The sequence below is a fragment of the Aotus nancymaae genome, unplaced genomic scaffold (assembly GCF_030222135.1).
Source record: "Aotus nancymaae isolate 86718 unplaced genomic scaffold, 86718_ANA_hifiasm-v0.15.2.pri h1tg000032l_0, whole genome shotgun sequence".
In the NCBI taxonomy this organism is placed as follows: domain Eukaryota; kingdom Metazoa; phylum Chordata; class Mammalia; order Primates; family Aotidae; genus Aotus; species Aotus nancymaae.
The window spans coordinates 10,535,909-10,550,955 of NW_026988445.1; the positions used below are offsets into that span (position 1 = coordinate 10,535,909).

The 15,047-nt window shown below is 37.7% G+C and overlaps 1 protein-coding gene across 3 annotated transcripts in view; it reads right to left on the reverse strand.

Annotated features, from left to right (window-relative positions):
- TAF1A (TATA-box binding protein associated factor, RNA polymerase I subunit A) overlaps positions 1-11,076 on the reverse strand; it is a 30,929-nt gene extending 19,853 nt beyond the window's left edge. The window contains exons 1-4 of one of the 3 annotated variants that reach the window (XM_021677285.2): positions 10,873-11,076; positions 9,577-9,699; positions 5,010-5,179; positions 1,288-1,401 (exon numbers count right to left, since the gene is read on the reverse strand). In XM_021677285.2, the coding sequence (XP_021532960.2) occupies positions 1,288-1,401; positions 5,010-5,179; positions 9,577-9,697 (405 nt within the window). In that variant the 5' untranslated portion in view covers positions 9,698-9,699; positions 10,873-11,076. Of the gene's footprint in view, positions 1-1,287; positions 1,402-5,009; positions 5,180-9,576; positions 9,785-10,872 lie in introns of all 3 variants that reach the window. The other 2 variants (XM_021677287.2, XM_021677286.2) reach the window with 2 other exon arrangements.
- Positions 11,077-15,047: the final 3,971 nt, after the last annotated feature.

The window sequence follows — 15,047 nt, forward strand, 5'->3', positions numbered from 1 at the left end:
CATTCTCATTTCCAATTTTTAGTTAGAAAGCTCTTCTTGGCTGGGCATAATGGCTCAAGCCTGTAATCCCAGCACTTTGGGAGGCCAAGGCGGGTGGATCATAAGGTGAGGAGTTAGAGACCAGCCTGGCCAATATGGTGAAACCCCATCTCTACTGAAAATACAAAAATTAGCTGGGCATGGTGGCAAATGCCTGTAATCCCAGGGAAGCTGCAGCAGCAGAATGCCTTGAACCCAGGAGGCAGAGATTGCAGTGAGCTGAGATCATGCCACTGCACTCCAGCCTGGGTGACAAAGAAAAGAAAAGGGAAAAGGAAAAAGAAAGCTCTTCCTTATGTAGAACCATAAGCTGCCTCCACTTAATTTCCACTCACAGTGTACCTGTCTACCACAGAACAAAATCATAAGAGCACCTGGCACATAAGCAGACACTCAAAACATTTTTTTAAAGCAAAGCATTTACAAACTGGTATTGAAAAAGTACTCTTTTCAGACACACAGAGAGGGAGATACAATATTTTGAAAATGTCTCAATCCTTTTGGATAAGACTTTTACAAAAGAATATATAAACTTGGAGGTAAAGATTCCACCTAAACATTAGGAGCATTAAAATATTTTCATGTGTTTTTATTCCCAACTTGTTTAACGCTTTCCTTTTCCTAAAAATTCCAACTCTAAGCTGTAATGACTTCAACAAACCTTTTAGAATTTGGCCCATCATCATAATGAAACACCACTGCAATCTCTAAATAACTGGTTTTGACAGCCAGAAGAAATATACAAACAAAAGGAATTTTTAGTCAGAGAACACAGGAGGTGACTAAAAACCAGGAAGTAAATGGTTCTCACAACCCTCTTTTCTTTCCTTTCCTCTTATTTATCCAGATGTCTTATCCTTGTCCCACATTTTTTTTTCAGACGGAGTCTCGCTCTGTCACTCAGGCTGAAGTGCAATGGCACACTTTCGGCTCACTGCAACCTCCACCTTCCGGGTTCAAGCAATTCTGTCTCAGCCTCCCGAGTAGCTAGGATTACAGTGCATGGCACCATGCCTAGTTAATTTTTGTATTTTCAGTAGAGACAGGGTTTCACCATGTTGGTCAGGCTGGTCTCAAACTCCTGACCTCGCGATCTCCCACCCTTAGTCTCCCAAAGTGCTAGGATTACAGGCGTGAGCCACCGCACCCAGCCTGTCCCACAATTTTTACATTATCTACCTTATCACTGACATGAGCAATTAAAAAAAAAATACCACAAGTGTAAATTCACAAAGCCCATATTCTTACCTTTAAATAATTCATGATGCCAATATTTTTCATCCGGTCAGCAAAAGTATTGAAAGTCTCCACATTGCTTTTGGGATGATAAAATAGAATTTCACTTCCGAGCTTCCAAATAATCTGTCAAACCAGAAATTACTACCAAAATGTAAAATTCTTGCCTTAACCAATTTCTGTCTAAGATATTTTCTCCTGATTACAACATTAATAACCTGTGATTCCTTTTCCTAGAGACCACTACTGTCAACATTTTTTCTACTTTACCCTGTAAAATTAATATTACCTCTTTATGTGATAAAATAGTTTTAACCTTTTAAATTTCTAATAAAATATCAGATAGTATAATAGTATCATTATTAATTTAGTGGTTTAAAGAAAATAGGCAGTTAAGATACATATTAAATATAAAATATTTAACTGGTATGGAAGGAAGAATATTAAAGTCAGAAAATTTGGTTCTAATAATATTGGCTTCCCCATTGGTCTTAGCCTCATCTTCATCATCTGTAAAATGAGGGCAATAAACTAGATATTTCCTGAGACCCCCTAAATTTCTACAACTATTCACTACATTTATTCTATATTTAGAATGCCAATTTAAGAATTTTCATCAGCTACAGACAAATCTTAATAAAAAAAAATTTATCCTTAGGTCACCAAAACTTTGGGGACAGAACTTGGAGCTCTTTTTTCATGAGAGCAAATCTCTATTTCTCTAATCTATATTTAAAGTACATCAATAACACCAACTTCAAAGTAAATTAAACTGAACTGTAAATCAATTATTTCTATGAACATACACACTGGTTATATGTGTATGTACACATACTATCGCTGGTATAATTATATATGATACACATATTATCATTTGGTATAATGATCCTCATCTTCCCAACTCAGAGATATCAAGATTTCATTTGTAGAATATCACACTGTAATATTTGGGAGCTTAAAGAAAACTTAGATTTTGGACCACCTCCCACCAGGGATGAGTAAATGCAGGGGGGGAAAAGCAGGAAAAAGAAAAAAAACTTCAATATTATTATAGCTATTCTTACACCCAGTTGTACACAAGAACTACATGGGACACCTGTTAAAAATAAATATTCTGATTCAACAGGATGGGGGGTGAAGTACAGGAATGTATACTTTCAATGAAAGCCCAAGGTGATCCAAATAGAGCCAAAGAAGTGCTAAAAAAAAACCACTGATCCAATTCCTTTATTTTATGAAACAAAATCTGGACAAGAATCTAACTTGTCCAGTGTTTTACAGGTATATGTAACTTTAGTCCAAAAATTAAATTTTCAATCAATGGTTAAACTTTTTTTTTTCGGTTTTGTTGTTGTTTTGTTTTTGCTCTAGAAGATAACTAACTGATGCAATGGTGACTGTATTAATAAAAGCTATGGGTAAACTATCTTTTACTGAACAAATAGAGCAGTATATGCCAGGCACTGTTTTAATCCTGCCCTGTGACATTTACATTCCATGTAGAGAAACAAACAATAACCAAAAAACATAATTAAATTGTCAAGTGTTAGGGGAAAAAAATGGAGCAAAAGATAAGGAGATCAGGAGTGCAATTCTGAAAGTGCAGGTAAAGTAAGGCAATTGCAATTTTAAATAGTCAAGGTAGGCCTCATTGAAAAGAGGCCTTGAAGGAGGGTAGCTATAGTGATATCTGAAGAGCTTTCCAAGAACTGGTTAAGGCAAAGGCAATCAGTCAGGAATATGCCTGGCCCATTTAAGTAAGAACAAGGAGGCCAGTGAGGATGGAAAAGAAAAAACAAGCAGGAGAATATAGGTTGAGTAACCCTTATCTGAAATCCTTGGGATCAGAAATGTTTCAGACTGGGGATAGGACCAAAAGCTAAACATGAAATTCACTTATGTTTCATATATACCTATAGACATAGCCTGATGGTAATTTTATACAATATTCTCAAGATTTTGTGCATGAAACAAAAATTGTATACACTGAACCAACAGAAAGAAAAGGTGTCACTATCTCATGTCAGTACTCAAAAAGGTTTGAATTTTGTAGCATTCTGCTTTTCACATTTTTGAATTGAGAATGCTCAACATGTTACAGGAGATGAAGTCAGAGAGGTCAAACGAAGAAAAGGAGCGAGCACATCACAAAGGAATTTATAGGCAGTTATGACTTTGGCTTTTACTAAATGAAATGGAAAGCCATTACAGTGTTTTTAGCTGAGGAGTGGCACGATGTGATATGTTTTAAAAAGCTCACTCTGAATCATTAGTCATTAGAGAAATGCAAATCATAGCCAGGATGATGCCACTTCACAACCACAAGGATGGCTATTAACAGTAAGACAGGACAATAACAAAATATTGCCAAGGATTGGACAAATTAGAAGGCTCAGATATTGCTGGTGGGAATATAAATGGTGTGGTCACTTTGGAAAACAGTCTGGCAGTTCCTCAAGAGGCTAAACATAGTGTTACCATATGACCCAGCAATTCCACTCCCAAGTGTAGACCCAGGAGAAATTAAAACAAACATCCACACAAAAACTTATACACAAAAGTTCATAGAAGCATTATTTCCAATAACTGAAAAGCGAAAACAACCTAAATGTCTAACAACTGATAAATGGACAAATAAAACATGGTAGTTCCGTATAACAGATTATTTGGCAATAAAAGTAATGAAGTACTTATACATGCCACAACATGGATAAACCATGAAAACATTATGCCAAGTGAAAGACACCATTTACAAAAGGCCACATATTGTATGATATCACTTATATGAAATGTCCGGAATAGAAAGTACTAGATTAGGCTAGGCATAGTGGCTCACGCTTGTAATCCCAGCACTCTGGGAGGCCAAGGTAGACAAATCACTTGAGGCCAGGAGTTCGAGACCTGCCTGGCCAACAGAGTGAAACCCTGTCTCCACTAAAAATACAAAAAATTAGCTGGGTATGGTGGTGTATGCCTGTAATCCCAACCACCCAAGAGGCTGAGATACAAGAATCACTTGAACCTAGGAGCTAGAGGTTGCAGTGACCAGAGATTGTGCCACTGCACTCCAGCCTGGGCAACAGAGCAAGACTCTGCCTCAAAAGAAAAGAAAAAAAGAAAAAGAAAGTAAAAGATTAGTGTCTGCCAGTGTCTGGCAGCTGTGAGGAGGAAAGGGGAAAGACTGCAAGTAGGTACAGGGTTTTGGTTTCACGGGGGAAAAAAAGGTTCCACATTTAGAGTGTGGTAATGGTTGGTTGCACAATTCTGTGAATATATGAAAATACATTGAATTGTACAATTTAAATGGATTACGGTGTATTAACGATGTCTTGATAAAACTAAAAAAAAGGATCACTTTAGTTGGAAAAAGAATAATTCTTTCAAGAAGTTTTGCTGAAACAGAGTAAAACAATGACGCATAGTCTGTAGGGGAAGTTGGGGTCAAGAGATGATTTTAAGATAGAATAACAAAATTTTTATATGATGATGGGAAATATCCATAAAGGGGGGAAAAGAAACAATTATTAGAATGAATGAATATTTTAGTCTCCTTTAAAATAACAGGTAAAAAGAAGTATTCAAAAAAGGTCCCAAAACAAACTCTCCGCCCAAAAGTAGTTTTAGTAGCTTTTAGCAAAATCATTGAGATTCTGTAAAAGCTATTGTAGGTGAAGCTGGAGGCAGAAACTCCTGGGAATCTATCATTTCTTCCAGCAAACTCAAACTTTGTTTACCTCAGGTGCAGCCTGCCTTTTGTAGGTATCTGAATCTTCCAAGGTCTGAAAGTAACTGTACATGTATTCTGCAGCTTGCTGCCACTGGTGCTTCAGCAGAGCTTCTTCGATAAAACTCAAACAAGCACTTGTTGTCTGAGCAAACGCCTTCTTCCTTTTCCCTCCAATGGCTGTAAAAATGAAAAAGAAGAGTTTTCATCCATAGTGACTCCAGTTCAACTATTCAAAAAACTTACTTCTGCTAAGTTTTAACAAGTAAACAGTAGGTATTACTTGACCCAGTCCATTTCCAGTATCAAAGCCAGCTTCACTTGAAACACACCCTTTCACATTAATTATTTTTAGCAAATAAAAAAATATCCAATTTGATGTTTTGGGCCTACTAGAGTCACCAGATCCTTTAAATCTGATTCAATCATTCTTTTATCCTTGTACTAAATAATTTGGGAAAAACCTCTCAAACAGGCTCCCAAAGGCACTGTCCCAGGTATTTAGAATGGATAAAATGCCAAGGTCATTCTAGGCAAACAGAGTCTTTATTACCTTCCCATGTTCTGCAAACTCCAAGTGGGCTTTTATTTTTTAAGGACCCAAATTCCTAGTAACTCAATGATATTAAATACAAATGAGATTAAAACAGTTGTAAAAATTAGCATTTATATCTCTAAAGTATTGGCAATCCCCATGTTAAGAACAGAATGACTAGTTACATTGTTACCTCCTCTTCTCTTCCCATATAACTACCAGGCCCCCCTCTAGTCCAGCTGGGTAACTTTACCCCTGTAAGTACACAAAGATCAACAGGTACTTTGCAAAGATTCAACTTGCGGATCTTTGATTTCCTTACATACCCTTTCCAAAAGTTAATCTCCTAGACAACTGTGCCTATATAGTAAAAGCTTCACAATCAAAATCATTACACATTATCTGAAGGTGAAAATGCAGGTGTTGAAAAAGTAAATGACATCTCCTTTTGCAAGTTAGGCAATTCCCAATTCTTTGCTTATCAAAACTGCAGAACAACATATTTTTTACAATAAATCACTATGTAATTTTTCATGAATAATTTAGAAAAAGTTCAAGGACCTGATACATGGCTATAATTAAATTCCATTCACTGCCACCTACTTACTTGTGTGACTAAGGTTTCTCAAAATTTATGTTAATTAAAACAAAATATAGCAGAATCAATGCTAAATCTTTTCTCATTCTAGAAATACATAAAAGTCACCCATAAATACATACAAAAATTGGGAAAAAGTGATAGATAACTTTATTTAAAACACACACACACACACACACACACACACACACACACAGACTTGCTCTGTCACCCAGGCTGGACTGTACTAGCACAATCATAGCTCACTGCAGCCTTGACCTCCTGGGTTCAAGTGATTCTTCCTTTTGGCCTCCCAAAGTGCTGGGATTACAAGCACGAGCCACCACACCCAGATGACAACACTTTTAATACATATGTTATATTGATCAGCTATGTATAACTATTAATGATGATGGCTCAACCTAGAAAAAATTTTAATTCTTAAAACTCACAGGATATAAACAAAAAAAGTATGTTGATGCATACTTTTATTGCAAGAAGTACAACAAAAAGGAACACAAAATTTCCATCTATTAAAAGCTTTTTCATAATTTTTTTTTAAATGACAATGCAAGGCATTACAACCCTATGCTATTCCTATGCTATTTGGACTCCATCACATATAAAGTAATACATATTCATTTAAAAATACCAACATCCTGGAAATTATTTCTTGCAAATATTAAACATATAGTAAAATTTTTTCAGATGATACCTTAAAACTGTGCAAGGTAGTAGTCAATTTTTCAAAAAAAAGTAAGGGATACATAAGTGAAAAGTTTGAAGACTACTGACTGCACCAAACTAGTGTTCTCAGACTTTTGAATGTACATATAAATCACCTGGGGACCTAACCCTTGCTACTCAATGTGGTCCTGGAACGTGCAGCATTAGTATCACCTGGAATCTTATTACAGCGTACTATGCCCAGCTCTCTGAATCAGAAGCTGCATTTTATAAGTTCTACCCCAAAGCTGTTCAAGATCAGTGGCAATACCAGCCAGCTAGCCTAGGAAACTAACAAAACACCTCGTCCTTAAAACATCTTTTATTTACCTAAAGGAGAGAACTGTTCTCAGGCTAAGCTCCCTTCTATCCCTTAAGCTTTCACAACTGAGATTACAAATCAACTTTAGACAACTATACCTAAATGCTAGGAAAATACCCTTTTGTCTTCCAACCTGGCCTAGTTACCTCAGGAAAAGTTCTCCTTTCATTTCATTCTTTAATGAGCAAAAAGTAGTCTTACATGAGCCTGACGACTTTAAGAAAAAAAATTGTCAAGGAAAATACATTTTTACATGGAATAGAGATGTACAATAAAGAACCAGTGTCATCAACCTAACTTCTAATATGCTACTGAAAGAATCTGGAAACTTATCAATCTGTCAACAAATATTTTTTGAGCACCACTGTGTACCAAGCACTATTCTAGGTACTCATTATACAGCTTCAATCCAGACTTGTCCCGTCTTCAAAGTTTTTATTATAAGGGGCTTGCTGGGCATGCCCTTCAAAATGCCAAAAGATATCTACCAGCATAAAAAATAAATACAGTAATTGTTAGGCAATTTTGTTTTCCTATTATGGTTAATTACCAGAACAATGTCAATATTACTTGCAAGTATTTTCTCATTGCAGACCAAAAGTATTTTGGGTTTAACAGGCTATCTATGACATGTGAAATATTTCTAAGCATGTACATTTTGGTCTTTGGTCTTAAACCTATCTGCTTGCAGACTGACTCAGACCCTCTATAGAACACTGGTAACAGAAACATGCCCAAGTATGGCATAACTACAGGAAATTTAAATTACTTAGTTCCCTGCCAGGGATGAGGTAGCACTATCTCTGATGTATCATTCATTCAGATCTGCCTTAAGCCATGTGCATTAATTTAGCAAAAATAAAATGAGGAGAGGAAAGGCACTATTATTTTTCAACACTCACTATGCATGAGGTACTATGCTAGGCACTTTAAGTATACTATCTCATTTTTAAAAATATACCTCAGTGGTTAAAAGCGTAGTCTTTGAGATCAAACAGACCTGGGTTTGACTCCTGATACCACCACTTAAGAGTGAGAGTGTAATGGCGGCCGGGCGTGGTGGCTCAAGCCTGTAATCCCAGCACTTTGGGAGGCCGAGGAGGGTGGATCACAAGGTCAAGAGATCGAGACCATCCTGGTCAACATGGTGAAACCCTGTCTCTACTAATACAAAAAATTAGCTGGGCATGGTGGCGCGTGCCTGTAATCTCAGCTACTCAGGAGGCTGAGGCAGGAGAATTGCCTGAACCCAGGAGGCGGAGGTTGCGGTGAGCCGAGATCGCGCCATTGCACTCCAGCCTGGGTAACGAGCGAAACTCCGTCTCAAAAAAAAAAAAAAAAGAGTGTAATGTCTTTGAGATTCAGTTTCCTCCTACCTAAACTGTCTAGCACAAAAATTATTGAGTATTAACTTACTGAGATCATTAAATGAGATGATACTTAGATTAATATAAAAAAATAAAAGCGAAATTTTAGAAGCCAAGGAATCTCTGTCAAGGGGAGAAAAGGCTGGGCAAAAAATACATATTTAAGGGCAATAAGTAAAATGCTGGTTCAAATGTATTCCCAGGACTATACCACTCAACATGCCAGCATACAGATAATCGCTTCTTTTAATTATATTAAATATATTATATTTATATTAAATATATTCTTATAGGAAAACTATCCCATAGTAAAACATGCTTGCATTTACATTAGATAAATATGGAGAAAATGCTCTTTTATCTAGGCCGGGTACAGTGGCTCATGCCTATAATCTCGGCACTTTGGGAGGCAGAGGTGGGCAGATCACTTGAGGTCAGGAATTCAAGACCAGCCTGGCCAACATGGTGAAACCCTGTCTCTACTAAAAATACAAAAATTAGCCAGGCGTGGTGGCGGTTGCCTGTAATCTCAACTACTCAGGAGGCTGAGGCCAGAGAATCACTTAAATTCGGTAGGCGGAGGTTGCAGTGAGTCAAGATCAGGCCACTGCACTCCAGCCTAGGTGACAGAGTGAGACTTTGTCTCAAAAAAATATATATATATTACATGACCAAATCTATTAGAAATAATGTCAATGCAATTCAGCAGTAACTTCTTGAACTCTTCCTAGGTATGTTTTCCTCAATGGCAGAGACCGTATCTTCTTCATCTATGACTCTCAAATATTTAGTCAATGCCAGAGATAAAAGTGTTCAGTAAGTATTACTAAAAAAAATGTGTATCTAGCATAATACAGACTATTATTAATCCAAGGGCAAAGAATTCCAAAAGAAAAAAGATTTTTTTTTTCCTTTGGCTTACAGCCTAAAAAATACCCCCATATATTCTTATCTTAAAAACTAAACCAGCCTGGTTATTCATTTTGTATCTGTATTGAATCTTACCACCTTCTTAAAGTTAAAATGGTTCAATGTTATTATTTTACTTACCCACAGTTTCTATGCATGTTTGAAGCCAAGGAAAATGCATTCCTGCACCAGAGAGCACAGATGTTTCCACTTGTTCATCATCTGTTACGGGCCCTTTTAATTCTTCACTGAAATCACTCATACCTATTACAGACTGAGAATATCAGTTACTTTCCGTACATCTTAATCCAGTCTTCTGAGTTGTACAGAAAAACAGCCATCTTTTTATCTAATAAACATAATTAGATCAGCAAAATGCATTACACCTGTGAGCTCTTTTAAAGTAAAAGATGAATTATGTCAGCAATAGCCAAAATAAATGATACATTAAAAAAAGAGACCAAACTACCAATGTTTCAAGCCTATATAAAGAAAAATAAGCTAATGTTCTCTAAAAAATGTCAAGTATAAAAAAAAAAGTCAAGTATAGACGAATACAATTAGCTACATATATATTAGCTAATATAAATATTAGCTACAAATAAATAGTTTTGTTATTATTTATCTAACAAAACAATATGAGAAGTACAATAAGAATAGTAGTAGTAGCTAATATTTATTAGGCCCTTACTATGTACCAGAAGTATATATTATCTAATTTAATTCTCACAGCAATCCTAAGGTAAGTATATTACTTTCTTCCACGTTAAGGTTGAAAAAACTGATGGGCTCAGTGAAATGATGAAACCTGCCTAACGTTACAAAGAAAGGTGATGTTACAAAAAAAGGAAATAGAACACCAAACTACTTGGCCATGACTAGAATTCGGGGTGTGTGTGGAGGAGGGGTGCGGAAGGTGAGAAGCGAACCTAGAAAGACAATCATAAGCCAAGATCGAGTATTGGTGCCTCTGATACTATCTCCTAAATTTCCCCAATTTCCCCTGTTCTCTGCAATCTTACAGCACTACCCTAGTTCAAGACCCCTTAAAAAAGTGTCTAGATTACTGCGTTAGCTTTCTAAATAACTACCCTGCCTCCGATTCTGCTTCTTTGCATTATAGCCAGAGTAAACCTTCTAAAATCAAATTCTGTGGCTAGGAGTATGAGTTATAAGTAACAACTGAATTTAAATTCGACCCATCAAGTATTTTTGAGGAGTAGTTACACAAATCCTCCCTTCCCAAATCCTCAAAAATCCAAAAATCCGTTGCAGTTGCCACGGTAACCAAATCTTCTCCACCCCCCTTCTCTCGTTCTCAGACCCCAATAGTTTCAGTATTAGGAGGAAATATCAGGAGACCATGGATGACTTCTGACACACCCCTTCCCGTTCCATTTAAACGCAGGAACCGCGGGCGATATCCGCGGCACTTACCCGCCTAAAGTTAGAACTCCTCAGTAAAGCTAAACTCAGTCTCCGACTCCGAAACACGTGAAATTTTCACCGGAAGACGTATTAGGAGAGCTTTATATGAGCATGCGCAAAACCCGCCTTAGACGTTCAGGCAGCGCGCGGCCCCTCCCCTAACTCCTCCAGCAGCTGCAGACGTCTCATTGGCCTCTCCTCGACCCCGGAAGTGACTTCTGGAAGTGACCCGGGAAGTGACGGTAAATTGCCTTGCTCCCATTGGTTCTGCCCGAGTTTTACATTTTTGTCTGTCTCAGCCAGAAAGTGGGAGACTTTCATTTCAAATGGAAATTGGGGCAACGGGTCGGCGGCTGGGTGAAGGGACCATTCAACAGAGTAGAATGTGACTTTACCCGAGAAATTCACTACAATGGGCTCGGCTCCCGGGGCACCGCACGAGTGGAGGCGTGGCTAGCGGTTGTGACGAGATAAATCTATGCATTATTTTCTATTACAGTTTTAGCTTTGGGTTTAATTGGTTCGACTGCCTTCTCTACAATTTGGGCGAGAATTTCTTTCGCCTTCTCAGGAGAGGTTGTTCTGCAGACCCGTCTGGGGTCAACTTTCGTGAGGGACATTGAGACAAGTGAAATATGAGTCGAAAGTAAATGGTTAAGCCATGTGAAATGAGAGACATTTGAGGGGTTCTAGGAAAGATGACCCCCGAAAAGGACTAGAGGCTCATGGAAACGCAGTGTGCTGCTCCAATATTTAGAGGGCTGATCCGTGAAAGAAGGATCAGACCCTTTTTCATAGTAGCAGAGAACAGAACTAGGACTAATAAGTGAAAGCTAAACGGAGGCTGCGTTCAAGTCACAGCAAGAAAGAATTTTGTCCACAAATAAGGATGCACGAATAATAGCATAGGCTCCCCCGGGAATCACTGAGTTTCCTCTTTGAACAATTTGAGTAGAATCAGAGTTTGGGGAAGGGTGATTAAAGCATCTAGTAAGAGTTTGAGCCCTGGTGGGGTGGTTCATGCCTGTAATCCTGACGCTTTGGGAGGCCGAGGCAGGTGGATCGTTTGAGCTCAGGAGTTTGAAACCAGCCTAGGCAACAAGCCAAAACCCCATCGCTACAAAAAGTAAAAATTAAAAAAAAAAAAATAGCTGGGGTGGTGGTGCATGCCTCTAGTCCCAGCTACTCTGGAGGCTGAGGTGGGAGGATCACCTGAGCCCGGGGAGGTTGAGGCGGCAGTGAGCTGTGATCATACCACTGCACTCCAGCCTAGAGTAGGGGACAGAATGAGACTCTATTTTAAAAAAAAAGTTTGTACATGGATTTCTTAAAATGCTACACATACTTGGTTCTATGTTGTGTTCAGAAACAATATGAAGTAGTTATGGGCTTGCAAGAAAAGTTCTTTCTGCTGCTCTTTCTGTCATTAATTCTTGTCCTCACTCAAGCCTGTGCTCTAACTCTACAGGCAGGGCTACCTAAACGATGCGTAGTCCAGGAGAGCACACACAAAATAACATACATAATCATTACCTTCTAGTCTAGAGGCTTAGTCTGGCTACTTTTCTCCCTTTGGTCTGAGGTATAAATTCACCAAACCCAACCCAGAAATGATTTTGTATGGCTTAATGTTTATGTTCTCCCAAAAATGAGGAAGAACTTTCTGATTTTCCTTGAGGTTCTCAAACACCTCTACAGAGCAGTAGGTAACAATGGGAACGTTAAGAATAACGTAATATACTCTACCTACCATTCTTCTTTCCCGTGCCACAATTCTGACAGAAAGTGTGTTGGAGAGAAGAGATTTTTAAAAAATCAACTATATCACATCCAATAGCATAAGCAAGAAGGAAGGAGGGAAGGTGCGGTGGCAGGCACCTGTAGTCCCAGCTCTTCCGAAGATTGCTAAGCTCAAAAGTTCAAAAGTTCAGTGCCATCCTGGGCAACATAGAAAGACCATGTCTCAAAAAAAAAAAAAAGCATGACAAATATGAAAACATAAAGCATGCAAAAGACTTTTGTATGTTTCAATCTATAAGAAAACATATCCAAAGAAAAATATGTTCTTACAATTGCTTTGTGCTAAAGCACAACTTAATATGGTGATGAATTATGTTTTTTTTTAAGTTGCGAACTGTCATTTAAGGAATATTGTTTCCATGAATGCTTCCTGTAATCTATTAAAGAACAAACTTCACACAGCCAAACAGTTGAAGAGACCTTGTCATAGACTATCCTATATCACAGCTAAGAATAAAAAAGGAATGTGACATGAAAGCATAAAAACAAAAACATATCAGATAATAATATATAGAAAACTAAAATACATGGGCTAGAATTCCACCCCAGGGACTGTATCCTCAAAGACACAGCTTTTTTCCTTTTTTCTTTCTTTCTTTTTTTTTTTATGTTTCAGTACTCTGAGCAGCTACAAAAAGAAGTCCAGCCTATCCCGTTGGAGAGAATGGCCACAGGAAGAAAAGCCCTTGAAGTATGAAGACCACGTGGAAAGAGAGCCACATGGAACCAACAGTCAGCACCTTGGTTTCAGACATATGAAGAAATTCATCTCAGACAGTGCATTCTAAATCAGGCACTTGCTGAATGCAACTACATGAGTGAGCCCAGTTGACAAAACGTGGAGCAGATGTGAGCTGTTCTCGGTGAGCCCTACACAAATTCCTGACTCACAAAATTGTGAGCAATAAAATGGTTGTTATTTTAAGCCACTGAAGTGTGCAGTGATTTCTTACACAGAAAGATACATGAAACACAGACATTGATCATTTGCATCTTCTATCTTTTTTTGACTAGTCTTATTAGAGATTGCCAGTTTATTTCTGCCATAGTTAGAAAACAAACCCTGAAATTTTGATACTTAGAAGTTTTTTTGAGACTTACTCTGCCCAGAATATAGTCTATTTTGGGAAATGTTCTGTGAGCACTAGACAAGAATATGCATTCTGTAGTTGTTGAGCATTGTGTCCATCAAGGTCAATGCGGTTAAGGTGGTTAATAGTTTTCTTCAGATCTTCTATATTGTTTTGTTTTGTGTATAGTGTTACTATTAATTATTGAGATAAGAGTGTAAAACTTAAACTATGGCTGTGAATTTGCCACTTCCTTTAGTTTTGTCACCTTTTCTTTTGCATTTTTGAAGCTCTGTTATGGGGCATCTAAACATTATGGTTCTTGTGTCTTCCCGATGAATTGACCATTTTATCGTTATGAAATGTCTTTATCTCTGATAATACTCCTTATCTTGAAGTCTAATTCATCCGATATTAGTATAGCCACTGCAGCCTTCCTAGCTTACTGTTTGCTGGTATATATTTATCCATCTTTTTACTTTCAACCTGTGTTTTTTAATTTAATGTGCTTTCCTTATAAACAACAGATAATTAAGTCTTGTTATTTTTAATCCAATCTGTTTTTGATATGTTTACTCCATTTATAATAATTGATATTGTTGAGTTTAAGTCTATTATTTTGCATTTGTTTTTGATTTGTCCCATTAGTTTTGTGTTCCTTATTCTTCACTTCCTGCTTTCTTTTGGGTTAATTAATGTTTTTTTTTTTTTTTTTTTGAGACGGAGTTTCGCTCTTGTTACCCAGGCTGGAGTGCAATGGCGCGATCTCGGCTCACCGCAACCTCCGCCTCCTGGGTTCAGGCAATTCTCCTGCCTCAGCCTCCTGAGTAGCTGGGATTACAGGCACGCGCCACCATGCCCAGCTAATTTTTTGTATTAGTAGAGACGGGGTTTCACCATGTTGACCAGGATGGTCTCGATCTCTTGACCTCGTGATCCACCCGCCTCGGCCTCCCAAAGTGCTGGGATTACAGGCGTGAGCCACCGCGCCCGGCCAATTAATGTTTTTGTATTTCATCTTAATTCCTCTGTTGGCTTTAACTATATCTTTTTGCATTATTGCTTTACAGTGTTTTGAATTATGTACAGAATTATATACATGCTTAACTTATCACAGACTACTTAGAGTTAAAATTATGATACTTCATGTAAAATAAAAGAGGCTTGCAAGAGTAAATTTCTGCTTACCACTTCCCCAAGTTCTTTGTGCTTTGCTGTCATACATGTAACATCTATGCACTTTGTTATTTTTGCCCAAGTCATATGTATTTCAAAGAAATTAAGAGAAGAAATATGTATATTGCCTTTTATATA